At 45.8% G+C, this 26,218-nt stretch overlaps 1 protein-coding gene across 3 annotated transcripts in view; it reads right to left on the bottom strand.

The window, feature by feature from the left end:
* FAM124A (family with sequence similarity 124 member A) overlaps positions 1–9,645 on the bottom strand; it is a 107,617-nt gene extending 97,972 nt beyond the window's left edge. For all 3 annotated transcript variants that reach the window (XM_027116377.1, XM_027116378.1, XM_027116379.1), the window contains exons 1-2: positions 9,462–9,645; positions 1,127–1,158 (exon numbers count right to left, since the gene is read on the bottom strand). In XM_027116377.1, coding sequence (XP_026972178.1) covers positions 1,127–1,158; positions 9,462–9,526 — 97 coding nt within the window. In that variant the 5' untranslated portion in view covers positions 9,527–9,645. The remainder of the gene's footprint in view (positions 1–1,126; positions 1,159–9,461) is intronic.
* Positions 9,646–26,218: the final 16,573 nt, after the last annotated feature.

Genomic DNA, 26,218 nt, shown 5'->3' with positions numbered 1-26,218 from the left:
GAGAGAGAGAGAGAGAGAGAGAGAGAGAGAGAGAGAGAGAGAGAGAGCGCGAGCGAGCGCTTTCTCTGATTTTAGGAACGCAGAAGCTTCAGGGAGGAAATGCAGATCACTGGAGCATTATTCTCTAATTTATTACTAACGGTTCTTAATAACTAAGGGGCAATGCTGGGTCTCCAGTTGGCTGAAATGATCAGAAATTGCTCGCTGCAGTTATACTAACTAAATATAATTTGACACTAAATAACCATCCCAGATATACAGCTTTCCACACAGTCTCTCATTGCAAAGGAAAAACTAAGCCATAACATTAATAAACAGAATAATCCAATTAAGTGTCTTTCCATTTGGGAACTATTTAGAATTGAGAGCTTATCAGGATAGTGAGACAAGCCAAAACAATTCAGTGTTTACCGACTCAAAACATCAGGGCGTTTATTGTAAGAAAAATTTTTTGTTATTTTAAAATAAGTGTTTAATCAGTCTGAATGGCTCTGTAGTGACCTTCATCACTGTAAATTGTTCCTAGATATAACGCCTAATTTCCCATAAATAGATTTACTCGTAATTTAATATTCAATACAAGCACCTTTTTCTATGCTCAGAGTATGTTTATAAACATTTTTTTTTTTTTTTTTTTACCATATAAAATCATCATCTGTGGTATCTGCCTGCAGGTACAGAAATACACAGGAGGAAATCTGCCCAACAGAGGAACTGGGGCCACCTCATGATCCAATGAATGTACTCTGAGCTGTGAGCCCAAGGACAGCAGGTATTTGATACATGTTTGTTGAATGAATGAGTTACCTCAGCTTTGTCAGAGAAGGTATTTTCCAAGCATGCGGGTTAATAAAGCCTGGGCTAGTTCCTCCAGGCTGAATTTTCACAGGGAAAGTAGTGGCACGTCTAGCCCTCAAATCAAGGTACAATCACATTCTCCAGGAAAAGCCTCCACTTTTCTCCACTCCCCAGAGAAGCCTGTATCACATCCTTTGGCCAGGATACCTTCGGAGATTCTTTCTATTAAAGCAAGGGTTACATGGATGCCTTCTCTACATACAGAGATGGGACTGACCCCCAGGGGGACTCTGAAGACAAAACTGAAGAACATTTAAGCCATACTTACTGCTGGTGGAGGACATGTGGCTGTAGTCAGACCTGAAACACAAAACCTTAGTATTAGTAGGATCAGACATTATTTTTCTCTCCAAGTGATCTCTTCAAAGTTGAATTTTAAACAGTCAGTGGTAAGTAGCATTTTTAATTAAATGCTACTTTTATTAAAATTTTTAAAATAAAATTTTAATTTTATTAAAATTAAAAACTCTCATGCTGCGGACTGTCTTGTGCAGAATCAAGTTATGTCTGGATTTGAAAGCACAACTTTAAAGGCATTCTAGAAATCCGGGGTCCTTCATATGGGCTCTGTGAGTCTCCCAGATGGGAGACCAGATGGGTCCCAAACCATCTAAATTTACTAGCAAATTTTTGAGTGGAAGCTTATTTTCCCGGAGAGTACACTCAAAGTTTTCAGCAGACTCTCAAAGGGGTTCATGACTCCCACAAAAGGTTAAACCACTGCAAAAGGTTAAACCCTTGAAATGTCAGCACCACCCCTCAGGGAAATGTTTCTTTGCTGATGTAAGCAGAGGCGAGGTGGACCCTGGGGAGAAGGAACCCTGGCTGGGAGGGCTTCCACATTCAAGGCCTGGCTGACCATCAGGTAACACACAAGCACAGTGATGGTTGATTTCAGTTCCATCTAGGAAGAAACCCTGCTAGATATTAGAGTAACAGGATGTGGGCCGTGAGCTGGAAAGGGAAAAGGCAGGGTTAGGGCCGGGGTGAAATAAGCCATCAGTTTGTATGCTGAAAAATCAGCCGCTGGCATTCGGCCTCTGTGAGAATGGGAATGCGGCCAAGAACGTGTCTGCTTAATCTCTGCTAAGCTTCTGCTCCACTTGTGTGGCTCTTAAACCGTCCCTCTCTGGCAACGTACATGGTATAGAAGCTATTGGTTTTCTCCCCCAGTGTCCCCAAGTCATTCTTGGTAGGAAATTAAGCTCTCAGGCATGGAGGAGTTTATTCTACCAAGGTGGTAGTTAGGGGACATAGTTATGCAAATAAAGTGGTTAATTATGTTTAATTTTATAGATATACACCCCTTTTATTTACTTAGTCTCAGGCTGCCTTTCTTGAATCATCCAATTTTTACTCCATTGAGTTTCTTACCACGTTAAAAGGATATATACAAAACTTTTTTAAAAAGTCATAAAAAGCATGCCTCTCACTAATTCAAACAACCTACATCTCCCACACAAAATCATGCACTGACTTACTGCTAGAGGAACAAAATGGAAGAAAAACAGCATGTGATTTTCTCTTTTCAAATGAAATACTTTAGTTGTCACAGAGTCCCTGAATTTCAAAACTGGAAAGAATAACAACTACTCACATTTGCATATCCCTTTATATACTACAAACTGCCTCCACGGAGATCTCATCCAATTTTTTATATCATTGATTAGGAAACTAAAGTGATAGTATCTGTAAGGAGACCAGGAGGTGAGGCTTGAACTAGGCAGGTAGAGCGGTGGTAAGGAAGGAGTTAGAAGGGAGAAGGGATTGGATAGAGCCCGGAGACATGCTGGCTAAGGGTAAAGGGAGAGGAGATGGAGGGAGAGAAAATGAGAGAGGAGAGTCAGGGACCAAGCACATTCTGAAATGCAGGATTTGTAACCCCAGTGTTGGTGCGTTAAATTCTTTCTGGAACCAGGCAGGACAATACTTAGAAATGTAACTGTACATATATGCAGTGAAAACTCAACCAACATCCACTGTGGGAGATGCAACAGCAAAACAATTCCATTACAATATGATCATCCTAAGAAGGCCAGGCTTCAAAGAAATTGCATGACAATTCCAATAAAACATTCAGTAAGAATGTGCAATCGTATTTATTTTATTTTTAAAATTCTGTCAGTATTTTCAGCTAGGATCTTCCAAATACTCTTGAAGCATATGGGTTTCGCATATGCATACATTTTAAAGATCTGCATACAGATGGATACCTATGTAGAATGAAATTTACATTCGAAACATATTCCAAGAATCTTAAAGTGCAACGGGGGTATTTTAGGGCAGGTGCTGGCATAACGGATGCCCCTGCCACGAATCTCTCCATATTTCTCATGATGGAAAGCGCCGCCCAGGTCAGGCCTGCCAAATGGTTGGTCTTCTGTCACTCTCGCCCTGCTCCAATTCCTTCCTCATGCAGCAGCCAATCTTTGCAAGGCACAAATCTGATCATGTCCCTCTCTGGATGACGTTCAAGCTCGACAGTGCACAACAGCGCACCCCTCTTTCTATGACTGATGGCCTCTGCCCAGCTCTGTAGTCTCATCCATCACCCCAACTTCCACCCCTGCCCACCATCAAAACAGAAATCAAACAGAAAGAAAAGTCACCTAAAACTTCACATTACTCTCCAGCCTCTGGTCCTGGTGACGTAATTTGTACTCAGTTGCCGTAACGATGGAGATACAATTTTAAACTGCTCTTTTCACTAAACTCCATCATAAAATGCTGCTACATGGTTTCTGTAACTATAATTTTAGATAAGGTGATGTGCTATCATTTAGTCAACCATTTCCCTTTTGTTGGCTATACGATTGTTCCCGATTGTTCACTTCTGCAAAGCACATGGTGATGAGAAATTTATAAACACAGCTTGGTATTTAATTTCCTTGGAAAAATTATCATGATGGGGAATGGGGGCTGAGTCAAGGTATGAAGACTTTTATAGTTCTTAAAATACATTCCAAATAACCCCAAAAGGTTATTTACTAGAAATAGGGCTGGTGAAAGACAAGCTGTAAAGCTTGAAAAAACGGTATGCATAAATAGGTTCAAACAATTTCAGATACTGAGTATGGTTCTCCGGAGGGATGTGTACTCCCAGCTTTTTTGGGTAGGAGGAAGCGAGCTGCAGGGTACCTGTCTCGGGAATTTTGCTTATTGGTCTCACATCCTAAGAACGTATCCAGCTGGCTCTGAATGAGACATTCAGCTTTGCCAGAATGAAGCATGCAAGGCGAATCCACAAATTTGAGGATGAAACATTTGTGGACACGTGATACAGATGAGCAGAATAACACAAGGATTCTATATACTCACATGCCTGACACATATCGTAAACGCATTTTCAAACATCACATTTATTTAGGATCTGTGCCAATAATGAACAGAAAGTAGGATGTGGTCCCTTGACTGTACTTCAGTTATACGTATAGGGGTTAAATATAAAGGGGTCTGCACTCAAGATAGTTTTCCACCGTCAGCAGCCTACTTGCCAATTTTGATATTTATAGAAAATGGATACCTTCCTAAATTCTCTTTTCCAGGGAAATCCTGGGATAAGAACTGACCTTGGCATTTCAGTAAAACACCAGCTCACTGCACCACGGACCTCACCTGTTAACTCCCAGCCCATTGAATTAGACGCCATGGTAATTTAGAGCTATCTAGCTCCACCTTGAACGCAAAGACAACAGAGTATCTAATAGATCATCTTGTCTTCTATGCAACATTTCCCCATCTAAAATTCTTTAAGCCTGTCCCCTTTAAAAATGGATTCTACCTATTCCTTTCCATCCACCTGTTTATAAACTCTAGACCTTTGAATTGTTTATCACTGAAATCACAGTGACGCATCCGTTGGAGTTCACCCAAAGATAAAGAGCATGGTGTGACCCTATGTTTTCAGAAGCTCAGTGACAGCTGCCACAGACGTGGAGATCCGCTAATGCCAGGTCAAACTTCTGAATGAAAATAATCCATCAGCTATGGTTATATTTGAAAGACTGGCTTAGAGGCCAAATCTGGGAGACAGCACTAATGCAACACCCACTGGAAAACATTCATCTTAGCCTTTTGTTTAGGTTTACAAAACACTGCCTGTCCCTCTGTTAAGAGACTCTGTTTCTTAAGACAGTTGACCATGGTCAGTAGCCAACTTGCCAGTTTCTTCTAACAGCAAGTACATAGAAGCACAAGGCTTGTCTTCAAGTGGATCTGGAAAGTGGGAGTTTCAAAACGACATCAACCGCCACAGAAGAATGCTAGTTTGCGTTCAGTCTTATCCTGTATTGCTGGGGGCATCAGACAGCAAAGGTAGCATTTCGAGCAAAAGAAAATGTCTGAGCAGAAAACAAGAATTAATTCCAGACCAAATAGCTCTTTGAAAGGCAACTTCACTAGGCAGGAGGTGTGCTGGAGACGCAAGCTGCGAGCTAGGCCACTAACTAGCCACGCGCCCTCTGAAACCTCCGTTTCCTCATCTTCCAAATAAAAATAATGATCAGATTGAGGCATGTGCTGTACTATTTCAGGTGTTCTGAACAGTAATCAAGTTGCTTAAGGCATTTAAAAGCATCAGAGCCTCTACTGTGATGCGTAACAAAGAACATATGGTCTTGAGTGCACCTGGAGATGTACATTTTTATTTAGATAAAACTCTAAGTTTACCATTTGGAGTGTTTCATAAGAAATAATAATGTACTGAGGGTTTACTTATGCCAGGCACTGTTCTCTGGGCTTTAAGTGTATAGACCCATTCAACCCTCACAGCCACCCTATGAGGTGAGTACTAGTACTATCGTCATCCCCATCTTACAAAGGAGAAAGCTGAGGGAAGGGAGAGGGTAAGTAACTGGCTCAAGGTTCCACAATTCCTAGGTGGAGGAGCCAGAATTTGAACCCCAGCAGGCTGGCTCTGTGGACTGTAACTTTCAAAGGGATCAGCACAGTCTGTCTACTGGCAGCGGAATCCACGAAGGTTCTTGGAAGCACTTCCGATATGCTGCTGAAAGGACCAGTCATCAGCTCAAGCAACAGCCGCACATCTCCCTTACTCCTATGTTCTGTTCACCCCAGCCTAGCAACAGTCCCTCTCCCCCAAACCCTGATGATCTCAACGACCCACTGTCTCTCTCCGCCTGCCCCCAGGTGGGTGAACACTGCTGCAGGAAAATCAATGGCAAGGTAGACTAGTACCTTCATATGTAATCACTAATCTTGACTGGGGTCTCACTCACCATCGCCCGGAACAACAGTGTCAAGTCTCCATTCTCCTGGGGGACGGGGGGCTGCATTTGCACTGAACGGAAACCCATCTTCCCTTCTCTCCCACTGGGTGCAACAGGGATGTCCCTCCTCTTTCCAAAGCCAATCTGTCCACGTGACCTGAAGTCCACCTACCTGCACATTTTCAGAAAGCTGACATTACAGATATCCGTTTTTCTCCTGCGTAGTTATCATTCCCCATTTACAGAATCCCTTCTATGAGCATTTATTGCCCAATTCATGCCTACGTTTAAGAAATCCTTCCCTCATCCCACTCTCCCCTCCAGCTACTGTCACTTCTCACCCCTCCCTTTCCCAGACAAAGGGCTCCAGCCACCTCCTCCTCCACTACTCCTCTGCCTTTTCATCATCTCCCTTTAAAAAGAAGGGAGATGACTTCCTCATCCTGATTTGTTTCTCAACAGCACAGCTGATCTCTTTCCTTTCTTCCCTTGGCTTCTAGGATATCACCTTCTTCCTTTTTTCATTTCATGCCTAATTTTTCTCAGCCTCCTTTATCAGCTCACCCTCCTTTACCTGACATTTAAATGCTGTAGTTTTTCAAGGCTGGTCTTAAATAGTACCTGCTTCCCAGATTTGTTGAAGGATTAAATGAATTAATGAAACATGTTAAGTCTTAGAATGGTACCTGGCACATAGTAAACGCCAGGCTCGTGTCTGCTATGAACTTTAGTTGATCGAATCCACTCCTAGGGCTTCAACTGCCATTTTTAGGCTGCCGGTTCCCAACTGCAGTCCTCCTGTCTGACCTCCTCTCTAGGTAGATTACTCGACTGCTGACTCATCATCTTTACTTGGATGTCTCCCAATACTTCAAACCAGCATGATGAACATGAAACTTACACCCTGCCCAAACGTGGTTTGGAGGGGATCACAGGCTACTCTGAGAATCTGATGAAAAACAGTATCTTAGAAAACGTCACAAAGCCCATCATTCTGCATGCAACTTAAAGCAATTCATGCACCCCAAATTAAGGCTCCCTGTCTGAGTGGATGTGTCACTTGAGCTGACTCTTGAAAGAAGAGTAGGGTTTCACCTGGCGGACAGGCGTGCCAGGTGGAGAAGGGCCTAGGGGCAAAGAGGGCGGCTTGACACAGGTGAGGAATTGGAAAAAACCCAGCTGATGTGGTTATATGCAGGGTGCAGGGACGAGCCTGCCAAGTGACAAGGCCAGAGAGAGAGAGGGGTGGGGACCCCACGAACACTGGGGCTTGTAGGCCATGCTAAACCCTTCGCGCTTTACAGATGACAGAACCACTAAAAGTTTGCAAGGCAGAGAGACATGATCCGATTTGCGTTTTTAAAAATAATGATAACACACACATACTGAGCAAGCTTTCTTCATGCTTTCTACACAATCTCGACAGGTAGCTGTATGGAAGCTGGAGAGGGTAAGAGGTGGCAAGCTCTGGAAAAGCAGGGAAACTGAACGGTTTTTTAATACGTAATCTCAACTTTAAGGGATATATGAATATGCAGCAAATACAAGACTGAGAAGCATTCACTGCAACTATCTCATTTAAATGCACGCCACTTGACCTTTAGCTTAAGAATGCTACGGAGGCAATAAGAATTCTTCAAACAATTCTGTCCTGTTAACTTACACACTTAAGACAGAGACAGCGAGGCGTCAGCAGGCTCAGCACGCCCCTCCCAGGAGCCCCGACAGCTGTCATGCTGTTCGTTGGGATCCTGGGGTGATGACACTCCTGGGTCAGGGCTTTCTCTCCATTTCTCCGAGAGAGCCCTGGCATAAAAGATCTGTTTCAGGTGAGCTCTGCACATTGAAAACCAATGGACCCGCCGGTGCTTTATTTAACCCAGCTGAAAATGACCTGATTACTTTTGTTTTGTTTCTTCTACTCATGTTCAGCTAACTGGGGCGGGGCGGGGTGGGGGTAGGTGGGGGAAGCCAAGGATCTTCAGTTAAAGTTGATAAATGCCCCACATACAAAGCGTGGGAGAAAGCACAGGAGTTCAGTATTTGGAGTCAGGTTACAACACTGCAGTGTTAACAGGGTTCTGTAGCGAACCATCAATGATCACAAGTGCGGATAACAGGGAAAGCCCATTGCAGGGTAAATGTTTGGGGGCAGTAAACTCCTGGATTTCGGCTCCAGTGGATAGAGGCTGTAAGGAAGGGTGGGGTTGGGCAGGCGGGGTGGGGGGGGCTGCCTAGGGAGCCTTTCTCCGGGTCAGGTGTGACCCTAGGTCTATTCTGGGCCTGGACTCTCTTCCTGTCCTCTCAGGGTTGCCAAATCCTTAGATCTATGTCTAAATCTCCCCAGCCTTCTTGGAATGAGGATTTCTGTGTTCTGGGCAGCTCCAGCCCTCCCCCTGGGTTACTGCAGATAGGCAAAGACACCCTTTCCTTCTGGGTCGGTACCCGCATCCTGGATGTAGCGCTGACTCTGCACCGGGAAGTCCTCTAGAGACAGGGGCTGGGCGGAAGGCTTTACAATGACGTTCGTCTCCTAAAAGACATTCAGTCTTTTGTCCCACTCAGGAAAACAGTGTTGCTCGGAGAGGGTTAATTAGTCTCCAAAGGTTTGGACTAATTGTTTGAGTCCGCCGAAGAGAAGAGGACATTTTTAAAAATAAGCAAGGCTAGATCATAGCACCATCTTCATCCCACCTGTGCCCAAGGCAAGCGGCTCCAGCTGGGACAGGTGCGCTCAGAAGTGAGGAAGCTCGGCGGGGCAGTGGGGGAGCTGGGGAGGGCGTCTTGGCAAGCACAATAAAGCCGTAAAATGAAAAACGCCATCCTCTTAGAAGACTTCTGAAAGACTCTTAGGTCTCACGTGTCCTACCCGCTTTACCTTTTCTCCCCACCCCCAGACCCCCATCCTGGACTCCAGGGGGTTCCGGAGCAACAATAAGAAAGTCCTCGCGGAAGGTGGAAACAAGTGCAAGAGCATCCCTTGTCTCTCTAACGGTGATGCCGGGGGACACTGCATTTGCCCGGCACTCCGCATCAGCTCAGTGATGACGGAGGGCAAGAGGGTCTGGGGTGGTGTGGGCTGCGTGGGGTTACTCTGAACCTTGAGTCCTTCCACTTTTCTGCCCTCCAGGGTGGGGCCCGCCCTGACCGGGGCAGCCACGGACCCCGCCGCTCTGCCCTCAGGGCCGGCCCAGCAGAGAGCGGGCTCGCCACAGCCCCTCCGGTTTCCCCAGGGGACCCGGCAGGAGAAACGGTCCCCGCAGCCGCGTCCCGCCGAAGCGACTCCGGCGCGGGGTCCAGGAAGGTCCCGGGCCGGGAGGAGCCGCCGCGCAACTCGGAGTGGCCCCCGCCCACTGCCCGGCCCGCGCCGCTCACCCTCCGGTCTCTGCGCCCGAGTCCACGCAGTCATCCTCCTCGCCGCTACCCGCCTTGGGGTCCATGGCGCGTTCCCCGCCGCGCTCCGCTCGCGGGCGCCGGCGTGACCCGGGACGCGTTCCCTCCGGGCCGCCCAGCGCAGCCCGGACCAGCCCGAGCTGGCTGGGCTCCCTCTGAGCGTCTCACGGCCCGGGATCCGGCAAACAACTCAGGAGCCACCCCGCGCCGCGCCCTCTCCTGGCCGCGCCCAGCCAGGCCCCCGGGGCTGCTCCCGCCCCGCCCCTCGCCGCTCGGCCGTGCAAGCGTGTGCGCGCGCAAGAGGGTGAGTGGACGGAGCGCGTGTGCGCGCGGGGGTGTGCACGTGAGCCAGGGTATGTGCGTACGCAAGAGGGCGTGTGCACGCGGTGTGAGCGCGCGCGGGGGGATGTGTGCAGAATATGTGCGCGCGCAAGAAAGTGTGTGCATGTGCGCGAGGGTAGGTGCGCGCGCAAGAGGGTGTGTGCTCCGGCTGTGAGTCTGTGCGCGAGCTCGCGTGAGCCCGCGTGTTGCACGCCTATGAGTGGTGTGAATGCATGAGTGGGCGAGGTCTGTGTGGTCGTGCGCACTTGTCTTTGTGGTTCGCTGTGGGTTGGTATGTATTTGTATGTGCACTCTTCTGGGTGTCTGCTGACCGCGTGTTCCCGTCTGTGCTTTGTGACCGCGTGTGATGTCTGAGTGAGCCGTCCCTCTCCCCTGGGCCCACAGTCCCGGAATTCAGAATCCTAGGGATTGCCCGGAGGTTCCTCAGCCCCAGCGTCGCGAGTCCCACCGAGAAACCCCCGGCCGCACGGTGAAAGCAAGGAGGAATCAGTTCTACTTCTGGACCAGTTAGAACATCTAGGTGTTTTCGTACAGTTCCCTCAGAATTGCCAACAGTGAATTCATTATCACCTTTCTTAGCACAGGTCTGAGTGGCTTCCCACCACCAACGTGCCAGTTTACAATTGGTGTCATGCATTCTTTTGCTAGTTAAAAAAAAAAAAAAAGCCTTTAAAAATAACTTAAAGACCATTGCAGGCACCTGCATTCAGGGGTTGTTGTTGTAAGGGGATAATGGATGTTTGTAAAGTACCCCACTCAGCACCTGGGGTGAGTTAACGATCACCATTGGAGGGCCTCACCGCCTCTTAGTAGGGTGAGGCTGGATGGAACTTGGGGGCAGGGAGAATCAAAACAGTTTGGATTTAATTCTGACAGCCCTGTCCAAGCCACTGGAAGGCACTCATTTCTTCTTTCTTCTGTTTTAAAGCAAGTTATCTAACCTCTTTGAGCCTTTATTTACTTATCTGTAAGATGGGACTATTGATATCTACCCTAGAGCCTGTTGTGAATTTAATGAGATCATACACAAAAATACGTAGCATTGGTCCTGATACATGCTAAGCACTAGTACCAGGCAGCTATCATTACTTTTAAAGCATGAGCTAGCTACATTCCCAGTCTCAATTTGCAAAGCAGTGACAAGTGGTATCACTGAAGGGGAATCCATTGTCTTTCCTCTCTCCCTCTCCCCTCCCTTCTGTTCTTCCTTCCTACTTACCTAAATGTCACTCCTTTTGATTCTTATCTTAATTAAATTACATAAAAGAGAAATCCAACTAAACAAAAGAAGAATAGACATGCAATCTCATCATCAAGAAAAAACACAGGTAAATATGCCAACCCCAAATCTTAACTGAATTGTCCTTACTGAGCATAAAATTCCTTGCACACAAAACAGAAATGGATATATTATACTCAATTTGTGCTCATTACCTGAAAGAAAGGAGCATGCCAGGTCAAAGGAGACTCCCCCCACCTCCCACCCCATGTACCAATTCCTAAAAGAAAATTCTCAGATGAGGCAAAAGGAATGTTGTGAGAGATTTAAAGCACAATGTCATTAATGACCATCTTAAATTTATCCATGCAGTTGATAACTAAATACCAAACAGGAGGCTGAATTCTGGATATACAAATAAGGGAAAACAGCAACAGATATGAGGCCTGCCCTCACTGAGCTTATAATCAGGAGAGGGAGACTTATTAAACAAGTATATATTAAAATATATATAAAACATCAGTGGAGATGAATGCTGTGAAGAAAAGAACAGTGTGCCCTGAGAGAGAATGTAATTCAAGTTGGAATGTCAGGGAATGCTCTCTTGGGAAGGCATATTTAGCTCTCTTCTGCCTCAGGGCCTTTGCACTTGCCATTTCTTCTCCCTGGAATAATTTCTCCCAGATTTTCTGCAAGGCTCCTACCACATGTCTTTCAGGAGTCTGTTCAAATGGCCCCTCATCAGAGAGCCCTTCCCAACTAAACCCATCACAGTATCCCCTACCTTGCTCTGCTCTTTCTTATAACTCTGCCAGCACGTAACATATGATAGGTTTGTTGACTAATTACCTGTTCTTTCTTCCCCAATCCTATCCATGGAATGCCAGCTCCAGGAGAGCAGGGACTCTGTTTTGTTCACTGCTGTATTCCCAGCACCTGGAATAGTCCTTCGAGCAATAAATACGGGTTGAGTGAATGAAAGGGAAGCAGCCCCAGCGTGGAGGGGTTTAGTGAGGAGAGCTTTCCCGGTGTGGAGACCAGCAAGTGTGTGGCAGGACAGGGCCCTGAGCATTTGATTAGAGAGGGAGGGAAGGAAAGCTGGGGGACCAGAAGGACACAAAATGGCAAAGATGACAGTGAGGCAGTTCTATACACATGTAACATCTCCCCGAAATCAATAGGTCATTATAGCCTATTTGAAAAGTAGAAGGACAGGGCTTCCCTGGTAGCGCAGTGGTTGAGAGTCCGCCTGCCGATGCAGGGGACGCGGGTTCGTGCCCCGGTCCGGGAAGATCCCACATGCCGCGGAGTGGCTGGGCCCGTGAGCCATGGCCACTGAGCCTGTGCGTCCGGAGCCTGTGCTCCGCAACGGGAGAGCCGCAACAGTGAGAGGCCCGCATACCGCAAAAAAAAAAAAAAAGAAAAGTAGAAGGACAAATACAGTGTGCATGAGACCAGGTTAAAGGGAGTGATAAAAGTGGCCAAATAGGTAAGTCCAATGAACATTCTGCTACCTTGTTATCCTTACAGCCACGAGGGAACCTACCTTTGTCTATTCTGTGTAGGGACAATTCATATTTGTCACCTCATTTAATCCTGCACAAAGGTCTGTGAAATAGGTTTATTTTTCCACTTTACAGTCGAGGAAGCTAAACCCCAGTGAGTTCAAGGGCCTTGCCCCAGGCCACCCAGTGAGTGAGTCGGGGAGCTGGGTGACCCATTTAATGTGGATGGAGTCCTTGTCATCTGCCAGGAAGTCTATAGGTGGACCAGGTACACCCTCAGGAAGGCAACACTAAGAAAAAGAGCAGAGAAGAAACAGTGAAATTAGCATGGCCCTTAGAAAATGAGATGCTGCTTAAATTATTTCAGTCTTTCTCAAATATCCAGGGAAAGGTCAGACCAGACAAAAACCTGGACTGCATCTCAAATGATACATTGATTCAGGCCCCCTCAACTGCAGGGGACACAAGTGTTATTTATTGTTGGCACAGCCTCAGATGGTGACTCAGGGATGCATTTACTATCGGGAAGAGAAAAATTCTGAACAGTCTTCACTGTTCCTCTGAGCACCCGTATCCAGCTGTGCATGGGCTCCCGCGTAAGTTTTTGGGTCCCTGGAGCCTCACTTTGTAATTTTTTTTTTGGTAAAAGAGCTGTCAGCGGGTAATCAGAGCAAGGACCTTGTAGCGATCGCAATAGGGTATTTTGCCCATAACTTTACATGGTTCCTGGGCTCTACTTCCAGCTATTTAACGTTGATCACTTTAACTGTTGGGGAGATGCAACGCCCTCCCCCTCCCCGCTGTAAGATGCGGGCAGAGGAGTGTCACTGGTCTGCTTAGAACGCCCTGCCCTCCTCCTTAAAGACGTTCCCATCCACGTGAGAATGGGAGGAACACTGAGGTAGGGTGTAATAGGCCAGGAAAAATGAAAGCTGATTTCTGACCAGAGTCCGACAGGTCACTAGAGAAACAGGGTAGATCGTGAGCTGTTTTAGAAGCTCTCACTACAAGTCAGGCATTGTGGTAGGGGCCTTATGCGCACAATCTCTTCAATCCTCACACAAACCTGTGGGGCTTCCATTGTCCTTAAAATGGGGTTCCTGGCATAAATCGCAGAGGAAATGTGAAGCCCTCTAGAAACCGCGGAGCATATGATTACAAGATGTCACTGATTTTTTTATCACTTTTTCTCAGACAGATCTGAACACACTCTCGTGTTGTATTTCACCTAGAATACTGTTTCAGCCTCTGTGGATGTTGTAGCATGGGGTGGTGTATTAGAAAACAAGACCATCGTCTATTTATTTGTTAAGCACTCATTGTGTGCGGGGCATTGGCTGGGCGTCCGGCACACATTGCAACAAGTCAGAGGCAGTGGCTGGCCTCAGGGAACTTTTGAGGTAAGGAGAGGGCAATTTATCTTGTTCCAGACCCCACGGGCAGGGCCGGCCCTCCCACCAAGCTGAGCTTCCTTAGAGGAAGCCCTACCAGGAACCTGACACCATTATTGGAGGAAAAACTCAAAATAATCTGATGGTAAAGAGCTTTGATTTTGCCAGTGAAAGAGATAGATTAGTAATCAAGAAGGCCAAAAGTAATTGGGACAACGCCAAAGGTTTTAAACAATAGAAAGTAAGTAGCTTTCAGATAAGAAATTTAAAGGCTAGAGATTGAACACAGATAAAAGTAAAAATCTCCTGGGCATGGGATTTGCTTCGGTTTGAGTTTCAAGTTAGAGGGAAGTTAGGCCTCTTCACTGCATGAGTCTAAATCTTCCGGCTCATTTGTTGTAAGCCCAGCCTGATCTAATACGCTAATTTAGGGTATCCAGTAGAGTTTGAGAAGTTTTGTTCATTCAGTTTTATTTAATTCTTTATTTTAAGAAATACATTTCTGGGACTTCCCTGGTGGTCCAGTGTTTAAGACTCCAGGCCTTTGCTGCAGGGGTGCAGGTTTGATCCCTGGTTGGGGAAGTAACCCAGCAATAAAATATTCAGGTTAAAGAGAAACATGAAAAAAGAATCTTTCTTCCAAGTCTCCAGAAGACTTTGTCTGATGTGAAAAATAAATATTATGATCATGACAAGAAAAATTATCAACTATTGACAAGTCTACTTAGACAAAGAAAGCCACTAGCCTTACAGGCAAGCATAAGGGGACCAGATGGCAAAGGGATACATGAAACGATAAACTGTTGAGTTGGAAAATAATCTTATTAAAATATAAATGACTCCGCTTGGATAGGGGAGAGCAAAGATAGTGGTCCTGTCTTGGAGCCTCCGGAAGAACTCTCAGCCTGCGGTTTACCGGGTAGATCTGGAGTCCAAGGCCAGACATCCCACACCGTGCCCATGGTTACCCCTCCAACTGTCAGATGGTGGGCGAAAAATGAGATGGGAACGTGAAAGACCTCTGGAAAAGTGCTGTGGAAATGTACAAATACGGGGAAACCCTAGACTCAGGACGCTGCCCTCCAGGCCCCTGAGAGGACGGTCATGCCTTCTGGGAATTGTGGCCGGATCCGCTATTTATCTTATTAACGGTGTAGATTTGGGATGTTGGCTGTCGTTCCTCTCCCTCTTCTCACACTTTGCTCCAGTGACCCAGTCTTCCACCACTCTGCCTGTCTTCGTTTCTTAGGGCTGCCATAACAAAATACCACACACTGGGTGGCTTCCACAACAGGAAGTTAATTTCTCACCGTTCTGGAGGCTGGAAATCCAAGCTCCAGGTGTTGGCAGATGCGGTTTCTCCTGAGGTCTCTCTCCTTGGCTTGTAAACGACCGCCTTCTCTCTGTGTCCTCATGGGGTCATTCCTCAGTGTGCACATCCCTGGTGTCTTTGTGTGTGTCCAAATCTCCTCTTTTTATAAAGACACCAGTCAGATTGGATTAGGGCCCACCCTAATGGCCTCATTTTAATTTATTACCCTAGAGACCTTAACTCCAAATCCGGTCACATTCTGGGGTACTGAGGATTAGGGTTCCAATATATGAATTTGCAGGTACAAAATTTAGCCCGTAACACTGCCTTTGAAGGCGTCTCACTAGGAGGCGGGACAGTATGCGTAGTGGGTAGGTCTGAGTCTTCGCGCTGACCAGAATGCTCGAGTTCAGACTCTCACGCTATCGCCTACTAGGTTTGTGATCTGAGGCAAGTTTTGTAACTTCTCTGAGAGTCAGTTTCCTTGTTTGTGTCACAGGCACACTAAGGGCTTGTGAGGACTGAGAAGTTATTACATGGAGGTAGCGCCCGGCACGTGGGAAGTGTTGGGTGTTAATCATCACTTTGTTCTGCTGTCAGCTTCCAAGTCTCTCTCCATGAGCTCTCTCACGATCTGTATCTGACTGTCCAAATGCACCTGCCCGCCTCCACACCAATGCCATGCCCTCACTCTCTCCTCAAAAGATACTGACTTGGGGGCTTCCCTGGTGGCGCAGTGGTTGAGAGTCCGCCTGCCGATGCAGGGGACGCGGGTTCGTGCCCCGGTCCGGGAAGATCCCACATGCCGCGGAGCGGCTGGGCCCGTGAGCCATGGCCGCTGAGCCTGCGCGTCCGAAGCCTGTGCTCCCCGGCGGGAGAGGCAACAACAGTGAGAGGCCCGCGTACCACAAAAAAAAAAAAAAAAAAAAAAAGATGCTGACTTGGGTATCGTGATGGATCTGGTTCAAATAAGATAAACCCCTGCCCTTGAACCACCTGCCTACTGGGGGATCCAGACAAGTACACTGCAAACCTCAATACAATGTAATTAATGTCATGACAGATGTGTGCGCAGTTCAGTTTCGAAACGCTGTTAGAGCCATGGAAGGGATGGAAGAGAGGAAACAATACATCCTGAGCAGGGTCGGGCGGGGTGGGCAAGAACGAGGAGGAAGGTTTCACAGAATAGAAAATGTAAGTTGAGACTTAAGGAGTGAATAGAATTCATCAAACAGAAAGGGGAAGGGCACAAGCCTTTCTTTGAGGTCTAGGCTGTTCTGCCTTCCCTTCCACATCCTTCCCACCCCTTCTGGTCCCCTTGCTCCTGGTGGGTTGATATAACAGACTTCCTTGTTCCTTCCCTGGTCCAGTGAGGACTTTGACATTTGGCTCAAAATCATCCTTTCCACCCCAATAATGCCTTCATTTTACAGCTGCTCCAGCTGCAATTTAAAACTCCAAGATACATATTTATGTTCCCGGCCTTCTTACTCCTGTTTCTGTCTCCCCACCTGTTCCCTAACCTCATAAAGACTTCTATTTACGCATCTCGGAGTTGAACCACCCTAAAGGTCTCTGGATAGGTCTGCAGATTTAAGAACTTTCACGGCCCCCATCGACTCACAGAATACGGGCGAACACCTCAACCCGGCGCTGACCCTCCACCGGGCTCTCTTTCCAGCCTCATTTCTCTCTCTATCCTCTTTCCACCCCCTGTGAGGGATCCTGGCCTCCTGGTCCATCAACTGTATCCCGGATAGTGCTAGACACTTGGGGACATAAATAAAAGAGCACAGTTCTTGCCCTTGAGCAGCTGCCAGCTTATTCAAGAGCTAAGAAGCAACCTGACAGTGATCACCTTTTTCAAATCCAAAGCCAGGATGAAAGGTTCCTCCTTACCTCCATAAACCCCGGACCTTTTATGTGACCCTGTGGGTTACTCACCTCGTTTGCTAGCTTTTTTGCCAGAACTATGTCTGGGGGTCCAGAGCCCTTTGTCGTGCTCTGGGTTTACAAACAACGTGGCCACCGAATGAGAAGGTAGCCCTACTGTGGGACTGGCAGGGGCTTGAACAAAGCCTCAGGCTCAGATGACCACTCCGCTGGGTTGACTGGTAGGCAGTGCTCTGACTAGACTGGCCGCCTCAGGGTGGCGATGTGAAGAGGGACTGCCAGTATCTTTGGGACCATGATGCTGGCAACAGATGCTTGCTCAGGCAATTGCATGGGTTGTCAACACCCACAATGACTATCCTCAAAATAAAATCTCTCCACCTAAAGGCTCCTATCCCATCCGTCCTTCCCAGAAACGTTGCCCTGCCGCTTGCCGTTTCTCTCTGCTGTATCTTCAACCTCTCCAGAGATCTCTCCCATCAACGTTTAAATAGTCCTGTCTCTCATGCTGAACAACGAAAAGACCTTTTAAGCTCCACATCCTCTTTCATCAGCTCTCACTCCTTCGCACAGCCCATTTCCTGAAAGCATTGTCCGTATCTGTCATCTCCATTTCCTTCCATTCCACATAGGCTTCAGATTCCTTAGGCACTAATGCCTCCCTTCTTCTTGGGACAGTCTCTTTTCTGGGTTCCCATGGTATAACGCTTCCTGGTTTGCTTCCCATCCCTCTGGTCACATCTACTTTGGCTCTCATGCAGCCTCTTCCACAGGTTTCATGGACTGGAGTCCTCAAAGTCTGTTCCTAGGCTCTCTTCTCCTCTTACTTTGCACTCTCTCCCTTGACCCATGATTTCAACGGATGCACATACGCTCCCAATATGACCCAACCTCTAACTGCGACATCGCCTCTGTACCTCAGACTTGTCGATCTTACTGTCTCCTTGACGTCTCTTCTTGGAGGTCCCAAAGGCACTTCCAATTAAAGTCATAGAAAACTGAACTCGTGGTGGCCACGCCCATCCTCTCTACCCGCTCACCCCGCCACGATGCTCTTCTCTGTTTCTCATCTCAGTAAGTGGTATCACCATCCCTCCTAGTATGCAAGCCAGAGGTTTCATCCTTGAAAACTCTCCTTTCCCTTAACCATTTATCAGTTCATCACCAAGTCCTGCTGTTTCTGCTTGCTAGATGTGCCCTGAAATTTTCTCTTGTCTTCAACTCCACTGCCATCACCCTAGTCCATTCCTCCCTTCTCTCTAAGCTAGCTTACTACACTAATCTTTCAAATGGATCCCCGCGTCCATTCCTGCCCCTCTCATTTAGTCACTGTACTGTAGCCAGAGTGCTCTTCCTGAAAGGCAAATCTGGCTGTGGCATCCCCTGTACAGCCTGAAGGATTACAAGAGCTTCCTGTTGCTCTTAGGATGGAGAGCAGAGCTGTACCAAACCTCCACCCATGTGTCACCACTGTCCCCCACACCAACCCCACTGCCATTCTCTCTGCATTCTCTGTTCTCGACTACACTGGCCTTTTTTAGTTCTTCAAATGACCAACTGCACGTCCTCTCCAGGCACAGAGCCTTTGCTGTGCCAGTTTCCCTGTCTGGGATACTTTTCACGTGGTTCACTTGGTCATCGGGTTGCCTCTCAGTCATTATTTCCTCCCTCATTAGGTGGGTCCCCCTATTTATGCTTTCAGAGGATCTTAACGTCGTGGTCATTTTGTATTTGTTTGTGTGGTACTTTGATCATTCCCTCTTTCCACCTCTAAATGATAAGTTTCATGAAGCCCAGACGTTTCCACTCACCACTGTACCTTCTCTGTCTATCACAGTGATTGACAGAGGATGTCATTACAACAGATGCCTCTATGCCTAGCACTTAACAGTGAGCCTAGTACACAGTAGGCATTCTACCAATGTTGCTGAAAGGGTGACTGAGCACATGGACGGTGGATATTCTGATGCCTTTTCTAATTCCTTGGAGGACACTAAAAATTTTTTCAAAGATATGTAACAGAGCAGACACAGTTCAAATAATTAAGTCTCATCCCACTGGGAGATTTATTTACTGGAAGAAGCATGAAAAAAGGGTACACTGAGTGACAGTGGTTAATTCCCACATCTCCTCAAGAGTTGACCCAAGTGACCTCTGGACTCTTCCTGGCATGAGTAATCTAGTGTGGAAAACATTATATTGTGAACTGGCTGTGTTTTGGTGCTTTCACTTTTCCATAATATTTTCCAGAATTCAAAATATTATATCTGAATCATCGCTAAGTGAATTATATCATTTTCTTCCCAGTCTATCTTTGACTAGCAATCTCCTACTGTGATGGGTGTTGACGCCATGTCACCCAGGATTCTCACAGGGTAGAGGCTGCTAAGCAGTGAGAATTGTTTGCCGGAGGTTGTAGAATCATTTCTGATGGAGGGGAAAGGAGCTGTCTTTTAAACATGGGGATTCCTTAGTTCCTCAGTGTTACGTTAAACGTTCTTCTGCTGATGGTGAGTGAAATGATTCCATGAGTTCCCCAGTCTCCCTCTGAATTATGATTCCGTGATCCTATTAATGTTTGACAGAAGGGCAAGTCTTAATGTGCAATTCCATATAACCCCTGAGTTTCCTCCTGGGGATGAAACTGAATAGAAAATGGAATATATCATAGTGATGGGAATCTGGCTGTGTGCTTTGGAATAGTAACTAGCTGCATAGCTTCGTCTCCTAGGAAACAAGCAAAGCCTGATGTGAGGATCTTGGAGGGCTCATGCTACTGACTCAAAATTTATCTGGGTTTGGCTTCATGGTGGGAGGGAACACATGTGATATTTTATCTGTGAGTCTGGGAACACTGACAAATGGTGTCCTAAGTGATTTAAGAAACCAACAGTGCATAACCAAAAAGATCAAGGTGCAACCACCAGCTTTATGTTAGAAAGGTGGGAATGTGGGTCAGTGAGCTGTGGAAAGTTTTAGGCTGTTTTGCACATAATGCTAAATATCAGGATGATTCATGGGGAAAAAAAAAAGACAGCCAAACACCTGCCCATTTGGTTTCTATGTTGCCAAACACTGAGACATTTGGAAACATGCAACTGTCTGACGTTGAAATGACAAACTTTCTGGATGAAAAATCGTGTGGATTTTTTTTCAATTATTTTGGTGTTGCATAAATCATTTTTGAAAAGTTTATTATATGTAATTAGGATTTACATTGCATTTCAAACCATAAACTATGGCTATCCAGAGAGCTGTTTTTTGTTTGTTTTGGGGGGGCTTTGTGATAAACGTTTTCCAGTTCTATTATGGAATTTTTCCCAAGGGAAAGGTTATAGACACTTCAACTTGATCTTTCAGCAGCAGCCCATCCAGGTGGCCATGCCCTCCTCCCTAGAGCATCCCCCTCTCTTGACATCACCCCTGCCGGTTCTCCTCCCACAGCTCCGGACCCTGTGGCTCAGAAGCCTTTACCAGATCCTACAGATCAGTCTGACTTCTTGTACTGGAGTCACTCTGTTCTAGTTCTTCTCTCTCTGTCTGGTTCTATCTCTATTTCTCTTTACATTCTCTAATCATTTCCTTGATGATTCCATGCATGCCCATGAATACAAGTACTATCAATAGGCTGACAACGTCTAAATTTGTATCTCTGACCCATTTCTCCCAGCTGAGCTCAAAGAGTAAGTCCAGTTCCCTACATGGAATTTTCACTTGGATGTCTCAGAGATGTGTCAAATGCAATATGTCCAAAAGAGAAATGATGATCTTCCTCCCCAAACCTGCTGCCTTTTCACAGTGAATGATCCCACCATCCACCACAACCCAGGGTCATCTTTGATGTCTTCCTCTGTCCCACCTTTCACATACAGTCATCACAAATACACCTCATACATATCTCGTAAGTGTTCCTTCCCTCCCTCTTCAATGTCATCCCTCAGTCCAGGCCAACATCATTGCTGACCTAGATGACTGTGATATCCTCCTAACTGACCCCCTGTATCCACTCCTGTCCTCTAGCAATCTATTCTCTACACCAGGTAGGGAATGCAAACCAGAAATGCAAACCAGATCGTGTAACTACTCTGCTTAAATCTCTCCTAGGATCCCCTACCACCTGTGGGAGCAGCAGGAAGAATGGGCTTGCAAGGTGAGCCTCTGAATTATGTCTTAGAAGTGTTGAGCTTGAAATGCCTGTGGGGGGCTTCCCTGGTGGCGCAGTGGTTAAGAATCCGCCTGCCAATGCAGGGGACACGGGTTCAAGCCCTCCGGGAAGATCCCACATGCCGAGGAGCAACTAAGCCTGTGCGCCACAACTACTGAGCCTGCGCTCTAGAGTCCGTGAGCCACAACTACTGAAGCTCATGTGCCCTAGAGCCTGTGCTCTGCAACAAGAGAAGCCGCCGCAACGAGAAGCCTGTGCACCGCCATGAAGAGTAGCCACCGCTCGCTGCAACTAGAGAAAGCCCGCAAGCAGCAGCGAAGATCCAACGCAGCCAAAAATAAACAAATAAATAAATAAATAAAAAAGACATGCCTGTGGGACACTCAGTTAGGGTCTGCTGGGCAGATGCAGAGGGAAGACACAGTAGGAGATGTAACTATGGTAGTTGCTACTGTAGCTAAGAACCAAATGGAGACGTTATAAAGGTAAACTAGAAGGTCCAGTCAGAGCTCACAAAATGGTAATCACACTTGGGTGTGACCATAGCATTCTAGAGGATGTAGAGGGTGGGGAACTCTGACTTGCTAGGACCCCCAGAACTAACCAGTGTTTTAGTGGCTGTTTTGTATACACCTGACTCACAAGAGATTGATGTACGATCACCATGTCAATTCATTCATTTAGAGTGAGAAATAGAAATACTAAAAATTCTCCCAAAGACTCAAGTTCACCACTCAATACATTCTCTGCCTGTAAGACAAATTATGACCAGCAGGCTGCTTCGCGAGCGTAAAATCCAAGGTAAGGAAGTGAGATGAACGATTCTTACTGAATTGTTGGTCCAGAATATTCATATACATATTTCCAGAAATTGTTGAGCCTGTGTCCTAAAATGGTTGCTGCATAGCTAACCTTGAGGTTGAGGAAAAAACAGTGGAGTTTTTTAAAAAATTTTATTGAAGTATAGTTGATTTACAATGTTGTGTTAATTTCTGCTCTACAACAAAGTGACTCAGTTATACATATATACATTCTTTTTCATAGTCTTTTCCGTTATGGTTTATCCCAGGATATTGAATATAGTTCCCTGAGCTATACAGTAGGACCTCGTTGTTTATCCACCCTATATATACTAGTTTGCATCTGCTAATCCCAAACTCCCAATCCTTCACTGCCCCCATCCCCTGCCCTTAGCAACCATTAAGTCTCTTCTCTATGTCTGTGAGTCTGTTTCTGTAGCTGTTTTTATTTATATATGAGAATTATTTTCTACAAATGTTTTTGCTCCCTTGTAAAAAAAAAAAAACAAAAACGGCAAACAAATAACCAGAGGAAAACACAAGGCTATGGAAATGTTCAGGATTTAGGTAGAAATATTTAGCTCAAAATATATCATCATTCAAAAGGTAACTTTGGCCTCTCCATAGGAAGCAGCCGGAAGAATGTTCTATAATTTATTAAACTGTTTGCTCTGAGGAGGATAAAGCAGTCATTTGATTCCTCCCTTCTGCTTGGGTCTTAGAAAAAAATAACCAGAGAGAGATAAGTGCCATGCTTCTGATGCAGTTGCCTTGCGGGAAAAGGACCCCCGCGAAGCAAGCTTGGCTCTACTGAGCAGAAACTGGGAGAGGCAGTGAATTTCCTCAGAACTGAGGTTCGTAGTCGTCTTGCTGCTTCCCGCCCATTAGGGTGACATCGAGAATTTAACTCTGAGCTAGGCGCTGTCTTGGCTCATTGAGTGCTTAAAACCCTGTGACTTAGATGCTCTATTTATCCCCAATTTGCAGATAAGAAAACTGAGGTACAGTAAGGCAGGGAACTTGCTGAAGGCATACAACCAGGAAGTGGCTGAGCGGGGATCTGAATCCAGCTGGTTTGATTCCTGAGTTCACGGTCTCAAGATCCCAACCTCTTCCTTTTGCTCTCCCTGGAAGTGAGAGTCCCGAGCTGATGAGCCATGGTCCCGGAACAGGTGACAGCTTCATGTCTGTGGTAAGTCACAATCAGCTTGAGGACACTTTGCCTGCACCCATGGAGGGGTTCCACCTGAGGACCAGGGTAGGAGTGGGGCTGAGATGGGGGCTGGGACATTGCTGCCTTTTCTATTGATATTTTTTCTTTCTTACCCACACACCAAAAGATAGGATTCTTTTCTTAAGCACCCTGGCTATGGACCCCTTACTTCAGGCAAACCCTGGGTGGGGCTTGGGGATGGTGATGGGGAAACAGAGCGTGAAGCACGGAGGCGAGCTCTCAGGTCAGAACACACGGGTTCCCTCCCCTCTGGTCTGTGCAGTGGACACAGGGCTGCACTGTCTGGCTGCTCTTTCTTTGGGTCATCTGCTGACCACATCCTTCTATTCAAGCCTTTTCTTCAGGAAGAGCAAAATACGCTTGTTCAGATTTCAGCTTTCTTAGCTAAAAATCTCACTCCAATTGTGCCCCTTGGAGAGGAAGGCTCAGCGTGACTGGGCTTGGACAGATGCAAATAGCATAGTTTTGTGTTTCTACACAATCTCTTAGTTTTCTTCTATATATGATAAACGTTATCCACTGAGTCATTGGTTTTTCTGTTTAATACTCAGCAGGTACCATTACTTATACATTACAATGATGATGGGGATGGGGATGGGAGTGGAAATTGCCTCCTTCTTCCTGTGGGTTAATGTAGGAAGAATGTTATGAGCATTTAAGTGAGAAGCCAGTGTAGGGGGAGAGAGAAAAGAGTCAAAGCAGCCCTCGGAACATTACTGATTAAGGGAGGGCCCCAGGCAGGGGGAGACTAGGAAAGAGCCTAGATTAGTGGGAGACTATGCTATGGAAGTCAGAGGTGAGAGTTTGGGGAATGGGCTTAGTCAACAAGAGTGTCGGTCAAGTCGACATATCATGTGGAGGTCAAGTCGGATGAGATCCATGAAGAAAGCGCTGAGAACCAGAAAGCCCTCCAGAAAGTGAAACAAGGTGTCATTACAGTGGTGGAGACTCTGAGAATCAGGTGACAGGAAGGTTTGACGATTCCAGTTCAGGGGGTTGCAGACCCAAATCAGACTGGAGAATTAGTCAATGTGAACCTGAACCCAGATGTGTGAGCTAAGAGATGACTCCATTAGACAGGTGTGGGCTGGGTGTCCTTATTGCGATAATGTCCAGAAAAGGGGGCTCAAATCTTATGGTTCAGGGTTATTTGCAAAATTGCCCTGCATATCTATGACTTGTTAAAAAGCAACTTCGATTGTCAGAGGGATCACCCACACTTTCTTGGAAGGGTCACCTCAATTCTCTTGGGTAGTAACCTCAGCTCCAGTTCCCTTTGAACAGTCACCTCCATTTGCTTAAAATAATAAAATTGTTTACTTGGTTAGCATCTTTAACCCTGGGAATTAAAGAAATGTTGGCATAAATCAGATCTATTGTGTTCATGTTCCTGTGTTAAGTTAAGGAATATTCTATGTATATTTAAAGTGTAAAGTTTAAAAGAATTCAGCATATTATTTGATTGACACACTCCTATCTCAGGGCCTTTGCACTTGCCACTCTTCTGCCTAGAAATCTCTTATTCCCAATTGCCTCATCCCTTGCTTTGCTAAATCCTTTAAGTCTTTACTCAAATATTGACTTATCAATAAAACTTGCCCTAACCACCTTTTTAAAAAGTTGCACTTCACCCCTCTCCCTCTCTGCTGAATTTTTTTCACAGCACCATCCACCATCGTACATACTATATATTTTAATTGTTTACTTGCCTCCACTGTGCACCAGGTACTGCTCTAGTGCTGAAGATAAAGTGACAAACAAAACAGATATGTTTTTAGAGCTGCTTGGGGTCGGAGTGAATTTACAAGGGCGTGGTTGACTAGCAAACGATAACTGGAAGATCTTCTCAGGAACAATAAAGCTGAGGAGGAATAAAATTGTCTAAAAGGATTTCAATCATCTTAACACAAATTAAGCGCTTTTATTAAGTTGTATTAAGTTGTGTTAGTGATGTGACTTCATACACATGACACTTATGTAATGTTATAAACGTATCTTACCTCAATTTTTAAATTTAAAAATTTTAAAAATGATGTAATCGAATAAATGATTCCATCAGGAAAAGAGATATGCATATGGTTAAAAATTTAACATATAACAAAACCATTTACAATGAAAAATGAGGCTCTTTTCCACTCCAAATTTCTTGTCCTTTCAACCTAACCCCCTCCAACAGTTTTTCCTGCTTCTTTTCAGACATTTTCCATGCAAATACTCACATATATGAATATATTATTTTTGACCAATTTGCAACCTTACAGACTGCATTGCCTTGATTTTTTTTGGCCACACTGCGTGGCTTGTGGGATCTTAGTTCTCCAGCCAGGGAATGAACCTGGGCCCTTGGCAGTGAAAGCGGGAGTCCTAACCACTGGACCACCAGGGACTTCCAGCCTTGATTTTTCACTTAAAGTATTTTAAAGATGTTCCTATGTGAATATGTACAGGCCTGCCTCCTTTTAAAAATGGCTTTTTAAAATATTTCACTGCACGGGTGGCCACAATTTAAACTAGTAACTTACTGATTAACCCAAACAATACCTGGGTGAACATCCTTATAATACCTATCTGTTAATTTGTCTGTGTGCAGATATATCTGTAGGGTAAGTTGTTAGAAGCAGAATGCTGACATGAAGATATGAGGCTGTATGACCCAAAAGTTTAAAATCTTTCTTCCTCAAACTCTAGTTTGAATGAATGCAAAACTTGGTTTTACTTCTAGGACTTCCCACTGTGTTTATCCAGCATAGGGCTTGATACTTCATCCCTTGCTGCCCAATTTCCTATCCTAATAATGAAGATACTTAATAGCTATGCAAATACACTGGAGATGTAATTTATTAAAGTGGCATCAGAAAGTACCACTCATGCGCTGGGA

The sequence above is a fragment of the Aethalodelphis obliquidens genome, unplaced genomic scaffold (assembly GCF_003676395.1).
Source record: "Aethalodelphis obliquidens isolate GAN/ISIS:26980383/991018 unplaced genomic scaffold, ASM367639v1 scaffold16, whole genome shotgun sequence".
NCBI lineage: Eukaryota > Metazoa > Chordata > Mammalia > Artiodactyla > Delphinidae > Aethalodelphis > Aethalodelphis obliquidens.
This window is presented reverse-complemented; position numbering and strand designations above follow the sequence as displayed.